This window comes from Carcharhinus amblyrhynchos, chromosome 12 (assembly GCF_965287045.1).
Source record: "Carcharhinus amblyrhynchos chromosome 12, sCarAmb.v2.hapA, whole genome shotgun sequence".
NCBI classification, from domain to species: Eukaryota; Metazoa; Chordata; class Chondrichthyes; order Carcharhiniformes; family Carcharhinidae; genus Carcharhinus; species Carcharhinus amblyrhynchos.
In genome coordinates, this window is record NC_137335.1 from 71,661,139 (window position 1) to 71,684,446 (window position 23,308).

The 23,308-nt window shown below is 41.5% G+C and overlaps 1 protein-coding gene across 3 annotated transcripts in view; it reads left to right on the forward strand.

The window, feature by feature from the left end:
* The window catches only part of LOC145351076 (alpha-actinin-2-like), a 97,656-nt gene extending 74,667 nt beyond the window's left edge, over positions 1–22,989 (forward strand). Inside the window, exons 13-22 of one of the 3 annotated variants that reach the window (XM_080200684.1) lie at positions 5,215–5,323; positions 9,778–9,918; positions 12,200–12,382; positions 13,442–13,576; positions 15,117–15,296; positions 16,085–16,231; positions 18,731–18,808; positions 19,219–19,284; positions 20,176–20,334; positions 21,407–22,989. In XM_080200684.1, the coding sequence (XP_080056810.1) occupies positions 5,215–5,323; positions 9,778–9,918; positions 12,200–12,382; positions 13,442–13,576; positions 15,117–15,296; positions 16,085–16,231; positions 18,731–18,808; positions 19,219–19,284; positions 20,176–20,334; positions 21,407–21,565 (1,357 nt within the window). In that variant the 3' untranslated portion in view covers positions 21,566–22,989. Of the gene's footprint in view, positions 1–5,214; positions 5,324–9,777; positions 9,919–12,199; positions 12,383–13,441; positions 13,577–15,116; positions 15,297–16,084; positions 16,232–18,730; positions 18,809–19,000; positions 19,185–19,218; positions 19,285–20,175; positions 20,335–21,406 lie in introns of those variants that run through there. The other 2 variants (XM_080200682.1, XM_080200683.1) reach the window with 2 other exon arrangements.
* Positions 22,990–23,308: the final 319 nt, after the last annotated feature.

Consider the following 23,308-nt stretch of genomic DNA (forward strand, 5'->3'; position numbering starts at 1 on the left):
GTGGAACTGAGCCACGACAGATCAGCCATGATCTTATTGAATGGCGGGGCAGGCTCAAAGGACTAGATGGCCTACTCCTGCTCCTATTTCATATGTTCTTATGTTCTCTTAACTCTCCTTGATCTTAATTTCTCCACCATAAGCAGCTATGCCTCCAGAGAGTTAGGCCCTGAACTCTGGAATTCCCTCCCTAGTCCCATCTATCTCTGTAACTCCCTTCCATTCTTTAAGATAATCCTTAAAACGATAACCCTTAAAACCCACTTCTTTGACCAAGCTTTTGGCCATTTGCCTGAATATCATGATATGTTGCTTAGTATCAAATTTTGTTTGATGTTTCTGTGAGGCATCTTAGGATGTTTCAGTAGAATAGAGGGGACTGCAGGGATGGTAATATGGGATAATGTTACTGGACTAGTAATCTAAATACAAATTCAAATCATACCATGGCAGCTGGGTGCTCCTTCAGAAGGAACTCTTCAGAAGTGCAGATAACAGAAATACAACAAAACTTACTCCAACTTATAAATCAAAGAAAGGGTTTAATAAAAGAAACATCATTACTCCCAACTTGGGGTCTCGCCCTGGGCCACTCCAAGCTTCTGGCAATTCTATATGGTTTCTTATCTATAGTGAATCAGCTGGTCAGCTATTACATCACTCTGTAATTGGTTCCATGGTTTACTGGATCAGCTGATCCTTGCACCTTGTTCCCATTGGTCACTTTACAATCAATACAAAGTTGCCATGGTTACACTCTAACACTGGGGAACTTTAATTCAACGATGAAGAAAGGCCGGCTAGGCTGAGATTCTTTTCTTCAGAGTAGAAAAAATTGAGGGGGGAACCTGATCGAGGTGAACAAAATTATGAGGGACGTAGATAGGAAGAAACTTTGTAGTGGGCTCAATAACCATAGGGCATAGATCTAATGTAAGGGGCAGGAGATTTAGAGAGGATTTGAAGAAAGACTTTTTCACTCAGACAGGGGTGGGAATCTAGAACTTGTTGCCTGAAAGGGGAGTAGAGGCGGGAACCTCATAACATTTAAGAAGCATTTGGATGAACACTTGAAATGCCATAAAATACAAGACTATGAACAAAGTGCTGGAAAATAGAATTGGATTAATTAAGTGTTTGAAGGCCAGTGCAGACACAAAGACCAAAGGGGCTCTTTCTGTGCTGGAAAACAGCATGACATGCTAACCTTCAAGGCTATGGGCCAAGTGCTGGCAAGTGGGATTAGGTTGGCAGGTCAGGGCCTTTTATGCATTGGTGCAGACTCAATGAACTGAAGGGCCTCTTTTGCATTGTAGTATTCTATGATCCTGTGACTCTATAACTTTTTTAATTGACTCCTTCCCAAGATGTGAGTGTCACTGGCTAGGCTAGCATTTATTAGTCATCTCTAATTACCCTTGAGAGAGTGGTGATGACCCATCTTCTTGAACCAATTGCAGACAATGTGGTATAGCTTAGAATTCAAGAAAGCAGCTCACCATCACCTACACAAGGGCAATTAAGGATGAGGAATGAATGCCAACCTTGCCTGCAAGGTTCATGTTTGACGCATGAATAGACCTCACTTTGTGTTAAAGAATACCATCAAGGATCTTCAAACTAGATAAAATGACAAAAATCCTGGTTCCCTTCATAATTATTCATTCCAACACACAGGGTTGCAACGATTCAAGAAGGCAGCTTGCCACCACCTTTTGGAGGAAAATTAGGGATGGGCAATAAATGCTGGCCTTGCCAGTAATGCCCACACCTCATGAATGATTGAAAACATTTGTGATAGTCACGGTGCAAACGTCGCACCTGGTTTTTACATTGGATGTCTGGCTGGTTAGAAAATGTCACTTGCACCAAACTTAGACCAAAAATCTTACTCTTAGCCATCAAGCTAGAATCATAGAATCCTGCAGTGCAGAAGAAGGCCATTCAACCCATTGAGTTTGCACCAACACAATCTCATCCAGGCCCTACCCAATAACCCTATGCGTTTACCCTAGCTACTCCCCCTAACACTAATGGACAATTTTTTATCATGGCCAATCCACCTAACCGAAGCATCTTTAGACTGTGGGAGGAAACCAGAGCACCAGTGCTAACATTAGGCAGCAGTGCTAACCAAGGTGCCACCATGTTGCCCCACTGTTATTGGATAAAAGTTTATCCGTTTACCTTTCTTAACAATAGATCTTGCACTTGAGCACCTTTTCCAATTCTAGGTTCAGATGCAAGCATTAGATAGATACCTCTACGATTCAACAGCAAATGACTTTTCATGATATTAACATGCTTGTCTGAGTAGTGCCACAGACTGCATGCATCATCAAACCACAGGAGGTGGACATGTTCACTGAAAGGAGGCTTAGGGTGACTGTTGCTTATTTCACACTGCTAACTGCATGTTCTCCTCCAAATTACACACCATCCTGACTTGGAACTAGATCACCATTCCTTCACTGGCACTAGATCAAAATCCTGGAACTGCCTTCCTAACAGCACTGAGGGTGTACCTACACCTGGTGAACAACAGTGGTTCAAGAAGGTGGCTCGCCACCACCTTCTCAAAGGGCAGTTAGGGATGTGCCACAAATACTGGCATCATCAGCAGTGCCCACACCCCAGGGGAGAATTGAGAAAAATAACCCTTTCAACCAAATAATTCCTATTTGGGTTATACAAGCAGGAGAACTAATAATGAGGGATTTAAAGATTGACGTTGCTGCAAAGCCTGGGGATGCAATGCTTAATGTTCCCTGGGGTGTTAAAGTCTAGAATGCTTCACTTTGTCAGTGTAACGGACCCTTTGGTGTTACTTTTGACAGTTTGTGACTGCTGTGAAGAAGTAACGAGCTGAAATGTCAAGGGTAATCAGTGTTGATAAAAAGCTAGTGACACTAAAAACTAAAAATACCAAATGTGGCATTACAGGTTAAACTTAACAGCCGAAAGAAAATTATAAAATGCTTCAATGTATAAAATTTAGCAAAACAAGCAGAGAATGACTGCACAGAATTTTAATTTTGTTAATGAGATATTGACAGAGCAATTACTTGGCTTAGAGTGCCTTGATTTTTCAGTGTTATTGTTACTCTATTACCACCTCATGGGAGGACATGAAAATCACAAATCTAACAGTCCCCTCGAAGGCAAATCTCCCAAATATGCTAGTGTTCCTCAAGCAGCGGTATGTCTGCTGGATGATACACAGATACATTCCCAAGGATATTCTGTATGGGGAGTAGTCAGAGCCAGAAGAGCAGTAGGGTGCCCAAAGTTCCATAAAATTGACATTCTCTTTGCTTCTAACACCCAAGCACTATGGAATAGAATACATGTATGCTTCTCAGCCAGTTAATGTGCATGAGATAATGGAAGAAGAGGCAATGATCCCAAACAAGTGGCCTATAGTAATAATTTGCCTCCAAGAGAATGGGCGCAGTTCTCCTGAGTCGGGACTAAGTGCCCACACCAGTGGGAAAAATGCAGCCTTTCCCCCTGGTGCTGGCAGTGTCTGCCAGGTGGGATTCTCCTACCTGATGGGTGCAAATTTATACATCCCGCAAATCATGCTGACCTTTTAGAGATCAGGGCACCACTTTTAAAGGGTCAGAGACAGGCCCCCCCCCCCCTCAAAAACAGAAATCGTAACCCCCCCTCCTCCCCCGCTGACCAGGGAGCACCACCAATCCCTCAGCAAAAGGCCCCCACACCAGTCAAATAACAGGTCACCTCCACCACCACCACACAGACATGACCTTGTCTCAACTAGACTCCCCCCCACCCCACCCTCAGGCCCACCCCCTCAGTTCCCCTCTAGTTCAGATCCCCACAGCCGCCTCCCCACTCAGGCCCCATGTCTTGGCAGTGCCAACAGTGCACTGCTCCCTGGCACTGACATCCTGGCCTTGTGCCTTGGACTCCGAGGGGAGAGAGTCAAGGAGGTAAGTCCAGTGCCCACATGCCCTCTGCTGCTGCCAGGCTTCAGAACAAGGATCCCAAAGTTCCTGGGGGTTTGGTGGATTCAGACTGGGGGCAAGGGCTATGTCCCCTAGGATTGGGGTCCCATGGCTGGACTGCCCCTTCTAGCCCTGGCTGACCTGAAGATCACTCCCGGCATGGTGTTTACAGGCAGCCCTCTGTTAAGCATCTTCATTCCTGCCTGTCACCTGTGAGTATTTTGAAGTGGCCTGGTCATTTTAATCTCCATGTCACCTGGCAGGTTTTTAAAACACAGGAGCACTGCATTCTGCATTGGGGATTTCTCTTTCTCTCTCTCTCAGATGCTGCAGGTGTGAACAGACCCTTTTGAAGTCCTCTGACTGTCAGAAGACAGCCACTTTCACTAGGAGGGGAATTCCTATCTCCACAGCTATTCACTTAACCTCATTATTTTAATCCTACACTGATTTCAAGTCATGGAAAGCTCAGAATCCTTTGAAAACCTTTGGTTCCATTCAATTTCAGTCCAAACCTTTTAGCTTTCATTTGATTGACTGCTTAATGGTTTTTACTCAGCATGCAGTCGGCTATGTTTATTTACCTTTCCCTTCATGCTTGACTGTATCTCAAGTATTCCCATTGTTTCTAACTGTGATGTCTACATAAAAGCGGAATTAAAAAGCACCTAGCTCTTTTGAAGTTGCCTGCATTTGCATCCACCTTTCTGACCTTCCTTCCATCGAAAGGTCAGAAGTAGGGATGTTCATTGATGATTGCACAACTTTCAGCACCATTCACGACTCCTCAGATGCTGAAGCAGTTCTTGTCCAAATGCAACAAGATCCGGACAATGTCTATGTTTGCGCCGACAAATGATGAGCGACATTCGTGTCCACAAATGCCAGACAATGACCAACAAGAATCTAATCCTCGCCCCTTGATATTCAATGGTATTACTATCACCGAGGGTTCCCTGAGGATCCAAGGTCATCTTTCATTTCAGTCTTTTGTTGATTTTGAGATCAATGTGGGACTTCTTTGAGGAGAGTATATTTAAAATGACCAACAAAATTAAAGAAGCTTATGGTTTAAGTGACTGTAAAGTAGGAAATGAGATTGGACACTAAATATAGACTTTACTGCTATAACCATTCAGCTGTTACAGAATATGACAACAGATTGAGAACTAATTGCTTTGTTACAAATACATTAATCCCAGAAATGAATAACAATTCAATGATTTTGTTGACTTTTTTAAAGTGAATTGAATTATTACAATGCTGTTGAAGTAAATGCAAGATGCCAGAAAATCTGTGATCAGTGGGACAATTTTGGAACTCTCACACAGAAACGGAGAGAGGCTTTAGAGGTGAGATATATTTGAATAATTTCTAACTGAATAAAGGATAGCTCTGAATCGCCTGTCTATATCATATCCTGTATATCGGGACAGGACTAACACTTGTACTTTTTTTTCATACATACAGTGTAGAAGGAGCCATTCAGCCCATCGAGCCTGCACTGCCAACAATCCCACCCTATCCCCATCACCACACGTATTTACCTTGCAAATCCCCCTGATTCTAAGGAACAATTTAGTATGGCTAATTAATCTATTCTGCACATCTTTGCAGTGTGGGAGGAAGCTGGAACATCCGGAGGAAACCCACACAGATACATGAGAACATGCAAACTCCATACAGATAGCCACCTGAGGCCGGAATTGAACCCGGGTGCCTGGTCTGGGTGTGAGACACCATGCTGCCCTGTGTGTCACTGTACTTGATGCATATTTGATAGTTTTATATCTGCAAACAAATTGCACAACTTCTACATCATAAAATGAATTTACTGAATCCATGCAGCTGATATTACAGGTTAAGGAATCATCAGGCTGGAGGCATATGTACTGATATAGGCCCTTCATCACCAGCTTGGCACAATTTAATCCAGAATTGATGTAAAATCTAAGCACAGCCATTATTGTTTTGTGCCAAGATGCACAGCCTTTTAGATGCTTACAGAATCCCTACAGTGCGGAAGGAGGCTGTTCGGCCCATTGAGTCTGCACTGACCACAATCCCACCCAGGCCCTATTCCCGCAACCCTTCATATTTACCCTGCTAACCCCCTGACATTGGGTTAATTTAGCACGGCCAATCCACTTAACCTGCACATCTTTGGAGAAGATGCTGTGAAGATATTAGGTGAGATTTGATTTTGCGGAATGATTGGTATCACATTGCACACTGCTGAAATCAGTCAAAAGGAATATGGGATGGGATGTGCCTCAGGTTGCTGATGCAATACTACCTATTTTGCATGGGTGGCACAGTGGTTAGCACTGCTGCCTCATAGCGCCAGGGACGCAGGTCATTTCCGGCCTCGGGTCACTGCTTGTGTGAAATTTGTACTTTCTCCCCACTGTTTGCGTGGGTTTCCTCTTACAGTCCAAAAAAGTGCAGGTTATGTTGAATGGCCATGTTGTTGATTTGAGTTTCAGGGGAATTAGCAGGGTAAATTAGCAGGCTTACAGGAATAAAACCTGGGTGGGATGATGGTCAGTACAGGCTCAAAAGGCCAAATGGCCTCCTTCTGCACTGTAGGGATTCTGTGCTTCTATGATTCATAGTCTTAATCATTGCACAATATGGATCACTATTAGTAAAAAAGTACATGACCTGTGAGTGACATTACACCTTATTTCAGGCATTTAAGTGCAATATTAATGACTTGAAAATTTCTAAAAAAAAACTATTTAATTAGAACGATGTCATTGATTTCTGTAAGAAATTCATTGTAATTGTATTTCACTGTACAAATGCCAGGTATTGTCCAGAATATGAAATGTTCTATTTTTCATTTTCTCCCTTTTTGTCATCCTCCAATCCTAAATGTGTTAAATTCTTATTGGGTAGCTTATACTTCAAAGGCATTGGGCAATTTCCAGTGTTACCCCCAAATGCTCGTGATTATGAAAGATCTTCAGTAATGAGTGGGCAGCACAGTGGGTAACAAGGTAATACAGTGAGTGGCACAGTGGTTAGCACTGCTGCCTCACAGCATCAGGGATCCAGGTTCGATTCCAGCCGCGGGTGACTGTGTGGAGTTTGCATGTTCTCCCCATGTCTGCATGGGTTGTCATCGGGTGCTCTGGTTTCCTTCCACATTCCAAAGATGTGCAGGTTGGGTTGATTGGCTGTGCTAAGTTAACCCGGAGTGTGCAGTATGTGTAGGTTAGGGGGATTAATGGGGTAAATACGTAGCGTTATGGGGATAGGGCCTGGGATTGTTGTTGGTGCAGGCTCAATGGGCCAAAAGGCCTCCTTCTGCACTATAGAGATTCTATGATGAGTACCATAAGGTTATTGGAAAGTATTGGTCTGCTGGGATGGTTATTCGTATGTAATTCCAGCAGGGAGCATAAGTCTTTACATTTCCTTCCCACTTCCTAACTGTGGGCCACTGAGACCAATTGAATTGTGGTCCAGTGAGCTGAGATCAAGCAACTGGAGAAGGATCTGGGATCTTCCTGGACCAGTCACGCACTGGATCATCACACTGATCTATTCGAGAGGTTTCGTGTGTTCTTTTAATGTCTTTCCTCCAGTGTAAAGAACAACCTTGATGGAACTGATGGATGTTACATTGTCCACGTAATAGAAGTTAAAGTTTATTTATTAGTCACAAGTAGGCTTACATTAACACTGCAATGTAGTTACTGTGAAAATCCCCTAGTCGCCGCACTCCGGTGCCTAGTCGAGTACAGGGAGAATTTAGCATGGCCAAAGCACCTAACCAGCACAACTTTCGGACTGTGGGGGGAAACTGGAGCACCCAAAGGAAACCCACACAGAGATGGGGAGAATGTGCAGACTCCACACAGACTGTGACACGAGCCAGGGATTGAACCCGTGTCCCTGGCCCTGTGAGGCAGCAGTGCTAACCACTGTGCCACCGTGCTGCTCCAAGTGAATTACTCTGTTTTAATTAATTATCTTGTCTGACACTGGGTTTCTTTTAACATTGTGCAAACACAGAAGAATTCACGTTTCCTGTTTACGTGTTGGCAAGAAGTTCTACAAAAAGGACATGTCATTTTGAGGGGCTTTTATTATCTCAATGGAAGGGTGTATTTTAAGTAACTGGGAATCTTGGTGTTAGAAGTTCTGGGATGGCTGCAGTCGCTAAAGTTGGTATTTGTGTCTGTGCAGTTGCCTCAGTTCACCACATAGTGGCTCTGTTACAGAAATAAACTGTACCTCTAGCTTTTATTCATGTGATTCCCCAATTATGTTACGTATTTGTAAAATGCAGCCTTTTGAAGTGCAGAATCAAGGTGTACAAAAATTACAGCAGAATAGATTTAGTTTTTAATGCAGCTTAGTTGTCTTATGTATTCAAGAGGCCGCTTGGTATAGCTTAGGATCAAAAGTTATGGGGGAAAAAGTAGGATTAGGGTATTGAGTTGGCTGATCAGCCATGACCGTAATGAATGGCGGAGCAGATTCTAAGGGCCGAATGGCCTCCTCCTGCTCCTATGTTTCTGTATCTTGTGTCAGTTGCTAGGTTTATCTCCCTATTGCAGTGACTTGTTTCACGCAGTGGTGTGAGTAATTAGGACAGAGAAATAAGAAGGTAATGGCCTTGCAATAACTCCTCAAATTTGAGGAGCCATTTTATGAGCCTTCAGTCAGTAATTCATAAATTTCTCGTTCCCAAAGCTGAACAAGATTTAAATATACTGAGAGCATGACAGGGAGCGGCCTTCATGTTGTATGTAGGGGCAATATTATAGGTTGTTGGACCACATTCAAGATAAAGGAAAATAGATTTCAAAAGCAGATTAAAATGGCTTCTGCACGTAGTAGTGAGGCATAAAGAATAATATCATTATCTCCGATGGTTTGAATGCCCGTATATGAAGTGTGTGCCATAATGCTGTTTTTTTTTAAGAATACATCATTATCACAGTGAAAATACACACACTACAATTCCCATTTTCTCTCACATTTGATGCAAGCTTGCAGGCCTGTTAGATAAGTGAGCAAGATCCCTATCAATGCTATTCTCAAGCCCCTCCATTAGGTTGTGTGCAACATCAATTGATTGCCCTCACCCAATCTTTTCTCCGTCCTGCACCCCACCAGTATCAGGACCTGAAATTTAGTCCTGCAAAGGGTAAGCTACTCCATGGAGCACCAGCACAGCACACCAGATGTTAGGAATATAGCAGATAGGAACAGGAGAAGGCCATTCGACCTTTCGAGCCTGCTCTGCAATTCGTCATGATCAAGGCTGACCATCCAACCTAATAGCCTAATCCTGCTTTCTCCCCATAATCTTTGATCCTGTTCGCCCCAAGTGCTCTATCTAGCCTCCTCTTGAATACTTTCAATATTTTGGCATCAACTACTTCCTGTAGTAATAAATTCCACAGGCTCCCTACTCTTTGGGTGAAGAAATGTCTCCTCACCTCTGTCCTAAATGGTCTACCGTGTATCCTTAGACTGTGACCCCTGGTTCTGGGCCCCCCTGCCATTGGGAACATCCTCCCTGCAGCTACCCTGTCTAGTCCTGTTAGAATTTTATAAGTCGCTCTGAGATTCCCCCCTCATTTGTCTGAACTCCAGCAAAAACAACCCTGGCCCAGTCAATCTCTCCTCACACATTCCATCCCGCAGTCCCCGGAATCAGCCCGTTGTAGGTCGGTGGTTTGTTATAAGAAGTATGTTTCCCACAACTAATGATACCTAAACTTTGCAATCCTTTCATGGCACTGAAGTAAATATTCCTTGTCTTTCCAATTGATTAAACTTTCAGAGGGCGGAGAAATTACGGGAAACCATTGATCAGCTCTTCTTGGAGTTTGCTAAAAGGGCTGCTCCTTTTAACAACTGGCTGGAAGGAGCAATGGAAGATCTACAAGACATGTTTATTGTCCACAGTATTGAAGAAATTCAGGTACAGTACACTTGCTTTGAAAGTAAATTATGTTGGTTTTGATCAAGCACGATAATTCACTCTCATTGCAAGACTTTATGTTGTAATAAAAGCTGAAGTTTTGCCAGCTGTTTGGTGGCAATTTGGGAGGTGGAAAGGCTGACAAAATGGCAGGAATCCAAGTGAGCCACTTCAGTGGCCAACTTCCTGCCTCCATAACCATTTTGCTCACGTCATGGGGCCCTGCCTCACATAAGGAGGCCATCAGAGACACCTGGCAAGTTCCAGAGAACTTCTCACAGAAGCTATGTAGCCACTCCATTCCCGTGGAAACCGCAGAATAATGATCACTCCCCAGCCACCCACACTGATCGACAGGCCTACCAGCTTGGCCTCAGCATCCTTCTACCTCTCTTACTGTTATTGTGCCAAGCGTGCATCTAGCAAAGGAAGAAGCTGGAGTCAATCTGTCTTCAGTATATGTTATACTGGGGTTTGTGAATTAACCTAAATGCAGACTGCTTTTTCCTTCCACAGAATTTTTTCTCCCATAAGTGGAAATTGGTTCTTATATAGGCCCCAACCTCTTCCCAATTAGCATCAGCTGTTCTCAATCGCAACTAGAGATTTAATCCAGTTGTCACAGCATTTGCAACATTATCCTCTCCTTGCAGCTGCAGCCTCAGTAATAGCCAACACTAGTGGTGGCACTGCTGAGGTGTTGGGTCCTCTGGCCCAGCCACTTCGGGAGGCAGAGAGCCGCCTTTAATTGGCATGGAAATGATTTAAATGGCCACCACAGGAAATATGCCTCCTCAGAAAGACATGTGGGTTAGGTTGATTGGCCATGCTAAATTGCTCCTTAGTGTCAGGGAGATTAGCAGGGTAAATACGTGGGGCTACGGGGGTACGGCTTGTGTGGGATTGTTGTTGGTGCAGGCGCAATGGGCCATATGGCCTCCTTCTGCGCTGTAGGGATTCTGTGATTCTATGATTCAAGCCCCACTACTGACCAAAGCGGAGGTCACCTCCCACTTTTGGCTCTGGCATGAGAGTTCAGCTGCCTGTACGTAATCCAACCCATGGAATTACTGCCTGTGCGTGGGATCTTAAAATGTAAAGTTTAAAAATACAGCTTCACGTTACTAAATTAAAGCCAACAATTTTAATTTAGACTGCGTAATCAAAATTCTAAAATAACCCACAGGATTTTTGAATCCATTCCATCTTCTTTTAAAGTAAAATGTTTCATGTTAAACTTGCATGAGCTCTTGAGGTTTGCTTCCTAAGGTTGTTTCCTGGCTTTGAAAGAAGTCTTTGAATGAGTAGACAAGATATCTAGCATCAGTGTTCCAATGAAATTACTTCAGTGATTTACAAGGATCGTTAATGGGTAGCACCTTATTCACAATGTGGTAGTCTGAAATATTTATGCATGTATTCATAGAATTCCTACAGTACAAAGGAGGTCATTCGGCCCATAGAGTCTGTACTGACCACAATCCCACCCAGGCCCTATTTCCATTACCCTCATATACCCTGCTAATCCCCCTGACGGTCAATTTAGCATGACCAATTAACCTAACCCGCACATCTTTGGAGTGTCGGAGGAAACCCGGAAAAAACCCACACAGACACGGGGAGAATGTGAAAACTCCATACAGACTGCAACCGAGGTCAGAATTGAACCTGGGTCCCGGGCCCTGTCAGCAGCAGTGCTAACCACTGTGCCACCATATCACAAGTGAATTTTTGTTTGCTGTTAACCACAAAACATTTGTAACGTTTATTAATGACGAACCTGTTGACTTTATAAAAGGAAATCTATTTATTGAATCATACTAAACTAGTTAACAGTTACAAAACAGTTTAGAGCGGCACAGTGGTTAGCACTGCTGCCTCACAGCACCAGGGAACCGTGTTCAATTCCCAGCTTGGGTCACTGTCAGTGTGGAGTCTGCACTTTGCCCCCATGTCAGCGTGGGTTTCCTCTGTGTGCTCCAGTTTCCTCCCACAGTCCAAAGATGCACAAGTTAGGTGGATTGGCAATTCTAAATTGCCTCTTAGTGTCAGAAGGACTATCTAGGGTAATACATGGTGTTATGGGGATAAGGCTTGGGTGGGATTGTGGTCGATGCAGACACAATGAGCCAAGTGGTGGCCTCCTGAATGTAGGATTCTATGAGAAATAAATAAAGGTCATTTTATTGTAATTGCAGGTTGGCGCAAATGATATTTTATTATGACTTTAAAACACACAACATAAATTAAGTATAATGCTTTTTTTTTGCCCTCTCTCTAGAGTTTAATAGCTGCCCATGAACAATTCAAAGCCACTCTGCCGGAAGCGGACAGTGAGAGGCAGGCCATCATGGGCATCCTTAATGAAGTCCAGAAGATTACTCAGACCTATAGCATCTTGTGCACTGTGTCAAATCCTTACAGCATGGTATCACGTGAAGAGATCAGTGCCAAATGGGACAAGGTATCACCATGCAAACTATTCTCACAAAGGATCAACTCTGGTCTTAAATATGAACAGGAAGTGAAGAAAATATATAACATTTTCATTAAAAACTGAAAGATGTTAATATTTTGGTTGTAGGATCATAGCCAAAACATGCTATTGTGAGTTTTTCTTCTAACAAAAGGTCTAGACCAACATTGATTTCCTTTTCCAAAAGAGAAAATGCTGGAAAATCTCAGCAGGTCTGGCAGCATCAGTAAGGAGAGAAAAAAGCTGATGTTTCGATTCCAGATGACCCATTGTCAAAGCTAAAAGACATAGAAAGTGGGAGATACTTATACAGGAGTGTGAGGGGATGAAATGTGAATTGTTGCCACAAAGATAAGGGGGAAGGCTAAGAGGTGCTATTGGCAGTCTATAAAGAGAATAGAGGTTGTGAAACAGCAGAGAAGCTGAAATCAGAGGGTAAGCTGTGACAGATGAAAATGTGGAGGGAGAGGGGAGATGGGTGGGAGAGAGGTAAAATTGCAAAAAAGGGGAAAAGGGCTGGAGTCCTTACAGGATGGAGGGTGCAAAGAGCTGTAGTCCAGATTTGCTTTTATCCACCGATTTATTTTTTCTTGGTACTGACAGATTTTTAGCATCTTCTGGTTTTACGTCAGATTGGCAACATTTATTTCCTTATGTCAGCATCTGTTGGGTGATGATTCTTAATTGATTTTAGTACTGGGAATAAAGTTTACACTGAGAATATCTGACTGCTCATTAGTTCTCTCCACAGAATCTCTTACAGGACACTAAAATTTATGGAGAGCTGTTACTTTGATTAGTCATCCCCATTGCATTATTTGGTTGTTGATGTTGATTAAACAACATTCTCTGCATTCAACATTTAACTCATTCAGATTTAATATTGAAACCATACATGCAATGAGTATGGATTTCTAGTGTTCTCTTCTGCCATCTTCAATGATAGGTAATATTTGAGAACCAAGCATGTGACGAAGGCAATTTTAATGAATGGATGAATTGGCTCAATATATTTTTGCATTAAAATCAAATTGTTTTTAATGGCAGATGAAGCAATTGGTTCCTCAGAGAGACGCGGCCCTGCAAGAGGAGCTTGTGCGGCAAAACTCAAATGAACGTCTGCGCCGCCAGTTTGCCAGCCAGGCAAACATCATTGGACCTTGGATCCAGCGTAAGATGGAAGTAAGATAAGAATTCTGGCCCTTAGGTTTAAACAAGCGCTAAATGTGACTTTTCTACCTGAAAGTATGTGTTGTGTTCAAAAGTAGCCGCTTGCATTTACGTGACATTCTTAAATGTAGAAAAAACATCTCAGGTACAAAGAAATAATTTGACACCAAACCAGCGAATGAGTTATTCTGAGTATTGAAAAGCATAGTCAGAGTTTGCCCAACCTTGAGAAGGTTTGCTGGCTCTGTGTATTCCAGTAAAACTGTTTTAAAGTATCCTAACTTCCAAATGAAGTAAAATAACAAGTAATGTTTATTTATTAGCCACAGGTAAGGCTTACATTAACACTGCAATGAAGTTACTGTGAAATCCCCCTAGTTGCCGCATTCTGGCACCTGTTCAGGTCAATGCACCTAACCAGCATGTCTTTCAGACTGTGGGAGGAAACTAGAGCACCTGGAGGAAACCCACGCAGACACAGCGAGAATGTGCAAACTCCACACAGACAGTGACCCAAGCCAGGAATCAAACCCCGGTTCCTGGCACTATGAGGCAGCAGTGCTGACCACTGTGCTGCTCCTCTGATGCCAGTTGTCCGTTCCCCTTTTTGCTCCAACACTGACATCTGCTCCCTTCCTAAATCTCTTTTTCTTACTGTGTCCCTCAATCTCTTCAAAAACCTCATAAAAAGCCAAACCTTGGACAATGCTTTTAGCTGCATGATGCACCTGTCTGTTGAATCACGTTCTTCCTTCTCTCCATTCTGCTTGGCATTTTCCTTTTCTCTTCCACACACGTAAAGACATCCTTCTAAGAAGCGTATATTGTTTTTCTTATGGGACAGTCACACGTTCACAAGATGCAGCCAAATGAAGAACAAAGAACAAAACAGCCTGGGAAACAGGCCCTTCGGCCCATCAAGCCCGTGCCTCCATTTTAACATTGAGTCCCCACTCCACCAGAAGGCCACTTGCCCAACTTAACTGCTTCATTCTTAACTAATCCAATCAACTGATCCAGCAGTATGATATAGTTTTTTTTCTAAATGATCAGTGTGTTAAAAGTTCAAACTACTATCATTCCCATATCCAGTGGATAGCCGGAAAATGTATGAACTTTTTGTGAAGAAAAGCATTACGTTGAAACTATTATGGGAATCAATTGAGGTAGATGGATGTGCATTTGCCAGTCAGTTGTGAATAGATTTCATGAACACACTGAAATCTCTGCTTTTGTTCATACCGTAATCAATGTTGGGATTAAGACAAGGCATCCAAGAACTTTCAAGTTGTTCGTTAAGTTACATCTCCTGAGTGTATTTGGGGTCCCACAATGATTTGCACCCATTCCATTATTTATTCAAGCATCAGGTCACCGTCTAAATCTGTGTAGGCTGGACTTACACCTCTACATTCAATGGTAACTGGCAGTTAGGATGCAAAGTAGAATAGCTCAATGTTGCGGAGGGGGGTGGTCAAAAAGCTATCCTGAATAATCTTGTATTGCTCTTTGAAGACTGAATGTTATTGTAACTCTTAGAATTTAAATACAGGAAATAGCTCAAAGTTCTGTCGAAATGAGTGGAAGTCTGGAAGATCAGATGAACCAGCTGAAACAGTTAGAGGAGGTCATCATTCACTACAAACCAAATGTTGATAAATTGGAAGGAGATCATCAGCTTATCCAAGAGGCCCTCATCTTTGACAATAAGCACACCAATTATACCATGGAGGTATTGGATGAATGTTATATTGGAGGTTGTGCCTTTTTGTGTGATTTTAATAGGAATGAATAAGCTACAAATGACACATGTTATATCTTAAGTGCTTCATGGGCAAGCCCATTTCAGGTTGCCCATTACTTTGCCCAGACAATATTTTGACACTAACAGAGGCCTGAATTCTCCAACTTTGTGTCTTGTCGACAGAAGTGGGCATGAAGTAGAAGGGTAATTGGACAAAAATAAGGGGCAGTCTCTGGATCCAATGGAACACAAGTTCTTAAAAATGTTTACATTAGTTTCTTCTTTAAAAACAGTTTTATTGGGGGATTTTCGTACAATGCCAAGCCTACCATTGTTTTTCTTTTCGGGCAACTTAAATATTTTGGATTTGCAATCGTTTGAGAGAAACATTTTGTACCAATGCTGATTCCACATCAAGTCCCGTATTTATGGGGAGAATTAAGGGCATGTTAGATCTTCCAACCCATTGGAGAGAAATGATAAATAAGCATAAGAGGTATATGAACTCCATCCTTACTATTACCTGGGAACTGGCCATTGTTGCCAGAGGAGTAGAGTGGTCATTGCTGTCTATTTCATGCTGTAACAAAACAACCATTAAAGTGAATTTCATGTGACATGGTGCAAAATGTAATTCCAACATATAAGAGTCTTGTACCATGTAGACTTGTAACCTGAAAAAGTTCACCCAAGCTATTCATTGAGGTTTATTTATATCCCATGTTACTGTGGCAATATTTTAATTTGTTTCCTTTCTTAAAAACTGATTTTAATAGCACATCCGGGTTGGCTGGGAAATGCTTCTTACTACAATTGCCAGGACTATGAATGAAATTGAGACCCAGATTCTAACCAGAGATGCTAAAGGAATCACCCAACAACAAATGAATGAATTTCGGTCTTCATTCAGCCACTTTGACAGGGTACAGTGTTCCTTTTATCAAGCGTGTTTTTTTGTTAAATATAACAACGTTAAGCATCTATTGGAATTAGACATTTACATCTTACGATGCCTTGACTGTCTCTTTTGCTTCCTCTATGAAGTGATGTTTTTCCAAGGTATTCTGTAGTTCTTCCACCAAAGTTATGGTGGATAAGCAGGAGAATGGCAGTGGAAATTCACTCAACATTGTATTTGCTGTAAGCTTACTGACCAGTCCTGATGTTTTCAGAGAGACAATGCATCTTATTAGCCTTCTGAGCTCTGATATGCCCTTATCAGGTTGAACATTTATTGACACCATCAGTTGAAAACAAAATTTTACATTTTCTGTGATGTAAAGCAGAATTGGTGAAGATCACTGGAGTATGTTAATTCCTAATTTTTCTATTCATATGGTTAGCTTTGCTTACTTAGTAATTTCAAGCTCTGAAACTGTTTGAAGCCACTTTAAAATATTCTGTTAAGTATTTGCAACTAAACCAGCTAACACCTTAAGATGAATAATTACAAACTTGAATTTCACACACCAGTCTGTTCTGATAAAACCCTGAACATAATGGTGTTGCCACTAATAACGTAGTGGCTTCTGTGTGGCTTTATTGTACTAACATTCCACAGTTGAAGGTATTCTAAATTGATGTGGCCTACTAATATTTGCTTGGTTTTCTTTTAAAGCCATGTTTGTGTGAAAGTGTAATCTATATCTTAAAAAATAAATAGAAGTTAGACCTTCTGGGGAAACAATAGGAAAATGGAACAAAGAGAATGGATTTGTCTAAGGGCTGGGAGAAGCATGATGAGCTGAATAACCTCTTCCATTGTGTTAAATTTCTAGTGCCTCCAAGTTCCTCATGGACAGAGAGGGTCCATTACACTGATGTAAGTGCAACACAAGCCCTTCCACCAATTCCAAAGGCCAGAATTTCCATCCGAGTCAGGAAATGGAGTGTGATTTGCATGGCTTGTGCCAGTGCATTTGCCTGACCTACCTTCAAAGATTAGAGCAGAGCAAAACTGCTTTGCCTAAGATCCCAAAAACCCAACAGAGTCAAAGAAAAAAGTATAGTCTTTAGCTCCAATAGAGCTAAGACTTTCAGACAGGGTAATTGATCCCCTTCTTAAATTAATTACCCAACAATATTGAAGGGTTCGGCCCTTTTAGATGACCTGAAAGAGACCAGAATTCAACTGGAGAGAGTCAGAGTGAAATTAAATTACACAGATGATTACACTAAAGGGTTGAATTGCCTGGAATTTAGAACATCGTGGAACCATTTGATCAAAGTTTTCAAGCTATTAAGGGGAACCAACAAGGGTAGAGAGTGAGAAACTATTTCTGCCACAATAAAATAAAATACTGTGGATGCTGAAACCTGAAGCAAAAACAGAAAATGCTGGAAAATCTCAGCTGGTCTGACAATATCTGTGGAGAGAGAATAGAGCCAATGTTTCGAGTCTGGATGACCCTTCATTACAGGTGCTATTTCTGCTGGTCAGGGAATCCAGGACATGGGGACATAGCCTAAAGTTTAGAGTCATTTTTTTCAAGGGGAGAAGTTAGGATGCACCTTTATATGCAAAGGTGGAGGAAGTTTGGAATTCTTTTCTGCAAATGTTAAACTGTCTGTGCTTTATATGCTCTGTCTGAGGCCAGAACTCTCCATTCACCTGACGAAGGGGGTAGCCTCGAAAGCTAGTCAGTTTAATATCAAATAAATCGGTTGGACTTAAACCTGGTGTTGTCAGACTTTTTACAATGTTAAGTTGATGCAGGGGCTATTGTTAATCTGAGATCGCTAGACTTTTGTTGAGCAAAGCTATGAAAGGAAATGGGGCAAATGCAGTGGAGGGGGCTGGGGATGGGTTTATTTGGAGTTATGTCAGAGATTGGTCATGATATTGAATGGAAGAAGGGTCAAGGGGCTAAGTTCTTTTCCTATGTTTACTGCAGCTCTTACGGGTGTAATTTGTCATCAATGTCTATGCTACTGGAATTTTAAATGCCGGTGTAAACAAGGTGTATTCCTGGAAAAGCTGGGAAGATCCTGTGCAGAAATCAAGTTTGTCACTCTTTCTATGAATCTGTATTTGTGAACATTCATTTTTAAGTCTAAGGCATATATAGCAAAGTACCTAAAACTGTCAGTTTTAATTAAAATGATTGTAATTAGCAGTGTTCCTGCTTTGGTTTTCTGTAATGTATTTGTACTTTTACTGTATAATTATTACAGTATACAGTACAGCACATTTGAATCTAGAAAATATATGGGTTAGGTAGGATGCAAACACAATTAACATTTTCAATCGACAGACATTATGAAAGTGCTTGGTATGAGTGATCATTAATAAGAACTGAGTCCTGATATCCTCATTAGCCTTAAGTGAATGATTTATAGTTTGAGTCTTGCTTGATTGACATATATTGTAATTAACAATACATAGAGAGTGCATGCCGCAACTAACCTCTGTGCAATACTAGGATGGTTCTGGCAAACTTCCACCAACGGATTTCAAAGCCTGCCTCATCAGCCTTGGACATATTGGAAATGATAAACAGGTACTAATTGGACTGTGTTTTATTTATTTTCTTTATGCAAGTAAAACTGTGCTAAATTTCTCTTTTTTTTTCCTTTTCAAAACTGCAATGTTGTCCATTTTTTTTGGTCTGTCAACATTTTTTTCCTCCTTGGCTTCATGTTTGTTCCCTGGTCGCCTTTTTCCTGTTTGTCTGATTTTATCTGTGTGTTAGTCGCTCTCTTCTTGCTCACAACAATGATGCTGCTTTTGGCCTGCATTCCTCCTGCCTTCTCTGGAACCGCTTTGATTATTCTGACTCTGACTCCTTGCTGATGTCCTACTTCGCCAACCATGGACCATGGGATCTGGGGGCTGTCCGCTATTGATCTGCTTACTGGAAACCCTCTCAATCTTTCATCTGTTCCTTTCACTTGCTGTTCTGCTCAATAGAAGAAGAATGGGGCAATGGAGCCAGATGATCTCAGAGCTTGCCTTATCTCCATGGGCTTTGATTTGGTATGATTGATTCATGTTTAATATATCTGAGATTGCAATTAATTCTGGGATTACAATTCACTTGAATTCATTACCTGAACTAATAAATTCAACACTATATAGATGCAAGTTTGCAAGTTGGAAGTGAACCAACAATTGACTGTCATAGAATGTTACAGCAGTGAGTGGTCAGTTGGCCTATTGTGTCTGTGCTAGCTGTCCAATAGTTACCAATTCATCCCATTTTTCTGCTTCCCCCCCCCCCCCCCCAAAATTGTGCAATTTTCTTTTCTCTATTAGAGATCCCATTCCCATTTGAAAGTTGCTGTTGTCTGTGTATCAACCACCCATTCATTCCAGTTTATAACAGCCTGTTCAGTAAAACAAAAATTTTCCTCATCTTCTCTACTATGCCAAGTTTATCCTACAATTATTTCAAATGTGGTTACCTATTTTCCTGCTAGTGGAGTAGTTTCTCCCTCACTATTCTGCTTAAACCTAAGTTTCTGTTATTATGAATAAAATACATTTCCTACAATTTAGGATTTTCCGGCTGCCCTCAGCCCATGATCGGAAAATTCCACCCAAAGTCAATGGATCTTTGCATGGTCTGAGCCCCGCTCGCTACAGTTCCTGTGGCAGGCAGAACGGGAAAATTCCACCCCTGATGTGACCATTACTGGCATCAACTAGCGTAGGTCATACTTGTCCTGACATATTTGTCAAGTTTTGCACTCCCTTGATCACCTTTTGATCAAATTAAGCATCCAAAAAGCATGCAAATCATTCGCAAATTGGAGCATTGCAACATCCGAGTGAGAGAATGACCAGAGAAAGGTATCAATGCTTTGCATTATTGGAACCTCCTTTGTCTTCCTCTTTATTCTTTCAAGTTTGCAATTCTTTCTGCAGGGTGAGGCTGAGTTCGCTCGCATCATGAACCTAGTTGATCCAAACAATACTGGCTTAGTTTCCTTCCAGTCTTTTATCTCCTTCATGACCCGGGAGACTGCGGACACAGATACGGCTGAACAAGTTGTGGCTTCCTTCAGAATTCTTGCTGGAGATAAAGTAAGTTCTGCGATTCTCTTAAAATAAGAAACAGCAAAATGGACAGTACAACAGTACCCTTGTACATATTATAAAGTGAGATCTGTTTGAAGTTTGCTGTTTAGATAGCATGATATATAGCACGAATCCCTATAGTGCTGAAGAAGGCCATTCAGCCCATTAGGGCTGTACCAACTCATTGACAGAGCACCCCATCCAGACCCAATCCCTGTAATCCCACGTTTTACTCTGAGTACCCCTAACCTTCACATCTTGGGACACTAAGTTTCAATTCAGCGCAGCCAATCAATCTAACCTATACATCTTTGGACTGCGGGAGGAAACTGGAGCACCCAGAGGAAACCCACGCAGACACGGAGAATGTGCATACTCCAGACAGCCAGACACCCAAGGCCTGAATTGAACCCAGGTCCCTGGCGCTGTGAGGCAGCAGTGTTAGCCACTGTGCCACCCCATAATGAATAACTAGTTCTTCCAGCTGATTATTGATCAAATAATTTAAACCTCCAGTCCCTGGAAAGTGATCTCTCATTCTCTCCTTTCCTATCTCCTCCTCCCTCACAAGAATAAAGAAAATGATAAATAATTTCGCATTAAGCAAGACTGATCACATAGTTTTCTCAACAATTCACAATTCCTCAGATTTACCAAGGGTACAGCCCCAACAATCAGCAGGAGCATAACCAATTTTCCAGCCTTCCCCCTTAGTCAATACAAGTTGGGAATATTATCTTTGACTAATTTTCTGTTTAAAATGCTGTCTCCTTTTACTGGATTACTTTTTGGTGAAGGAAATGGCAGCCAACCACTTTCCACGCCTCAATCAAATACTGTCCCACTATATGGAGGGAAGAGGTAGAGCACATTGGCCTTTTTAGTCACATTAAAAAGATAACATGTTGCTGGGCATTGATGCACAGCAACATTAGGGAGACAAAGGGGTAGCTGGACTTTCATCATATGTGACGCTTGGGAGAAAATGAGAGATTTCTAAACCTAATAGGTTTTGCAAAGCATTTATTCTTTTTAAACAAGTACATTAAGAAAAATCACACTTGTCTTGTTTGTGCAGCCTTACATTCTAGCTGAGGAACTGTGTCGAGAGCTGCCCTCAGAACAGGCTGAATACTGCATAGCCAGCATGCCACCATATAGAGGACCTGACGCCATACCCGGAGCCCTTGACTATGTCTCATTTGCAACTGCACTGTATGGTGAAAGTGACCTGTAACACAGGATTCAGAAGCAGAGTCATTTCTGTCTTCCCAAAGCCTGAATATGTTAGTGATTGAAAGTATAGGACAATGAATAATAGCCTTGAATGCAATGTTAGATGTGAATCTCTGAAAATGAATAATGCTGTGTGTGGCACCAGGTAATGTGACAGAAGTGCCAACAATGTCTAAGAAATATATTAAGATACAATTTTCAAAAAAAATCCTTAGGATTTGATGGTACAGCGCACATATACATCATTACAAAATCTCATGCATAACCCATTTTGTTTTAAAAATCTGCACATTTACTCTTGCTTGATTTGACATTGACTTAATATGAAAGTTCTCCATTACTGACAGGATCATTTGTGAGCTGTTTTTAGATCCTGTTACAATATTTTTAACGAAAAGCTCAAGCATTCCTGAGTTACTGAAGGGAATGCCGTCACAGGAACATAGGAATGAGTAGAATCAGACAATATCATTGTGAGGCAGTTCAGCTCTCTGTCCCTGGCCCTCTTGGTCCTTTTCTCTCTCTCTCTCTTTGATTCATTCTTGAATCTGTCAAGTGTATCTCCTGCACTAAATCATGTCGAACCTACACACCTCCCTTGGTATAAAGTCATTAAATCCAGATTGTCAGAGCTTAAGTCCTTTCTCCCTTTTCGTAGTGTTTGTGATTGTCAATCAAATTGCAATTTTCAGTGATTCATTGAAATCCTGAATACCTCTTAATGCAAACTAAAAAGGTGTCACTAGGGTGGATTTTGACTCTGTACAATTGTGTAAAACCAGTTAAAGTGAGTTGGCAGTCCATTTTACATTTCTTCCATCTAAAAATCATTGAAGTCACTGGAAATAAAAATTCAGAGAGATGTAAAACAGGCTGTCAACTCATTGCTGCTCATTTTCTGCTGTTGCACGAAGTCAAGAACTACATCTCTGACTCTTCCAATTGTTATTATATATTCCCAAAATTATATTTTGTATGAATTTTCACAACAGATTTTTCAGAATGTGTTTAACAGCATTTTAAAAGTATTTTATTTTCTTTAAAAAACATTGAATAACTTGTAAATCCAGGCTTTCTGTAATTCTCTAGTTTGTGAAACCTCTCAGTTACATGGCTAAGATTGTTATAGAGGGATGTGGGCCAAATGCGGGCAATTGGGACTAGCTTAGGGGTAAAAACAGGGCAGCATGGACAAGTCAGGCCAAAGGGCCTGTTTCCATGCTGTAAATCTCTATGACTCTCATAGCTTCAGATAAACAGTTTGCCTCATCTGTCACTGGAATGTAACAGTACCGAAAGGAAGAAGATAAAGTTCAGTTTGATACAAGATTTTCCCTTATGAAGCTATTTGTACAATATAATAACTTACATTTTTATCATGGTTGATGTTTGAAATGTTATTAAAATGTAAACTTGCTAAACTAATTGACTCTCTTATTTCTCAGTTGTTGTTGTCTACACATAACATTTTCAATACTTTACATTTTGCTGCAGTCCAGACCATTGAACAGCCATGTGCTCCAAGCATAACAAAGTGACTAAGAATCATTTTATTAACACCCCAAGATTTATTAGTGGAAATGTCATCCATTGTGTTTGTGTGAATTCTGATCTGATTTGTGAATGACATAGCTAAGCAGCTGAATTGAAAAGCCAGGAATTTCCTCAGAGTTACCCCCACTCCATCACTAGTAGGCAACTCATCAGAAGGCTAGGAGCTGAAAAACACAGGAACGTGACTATT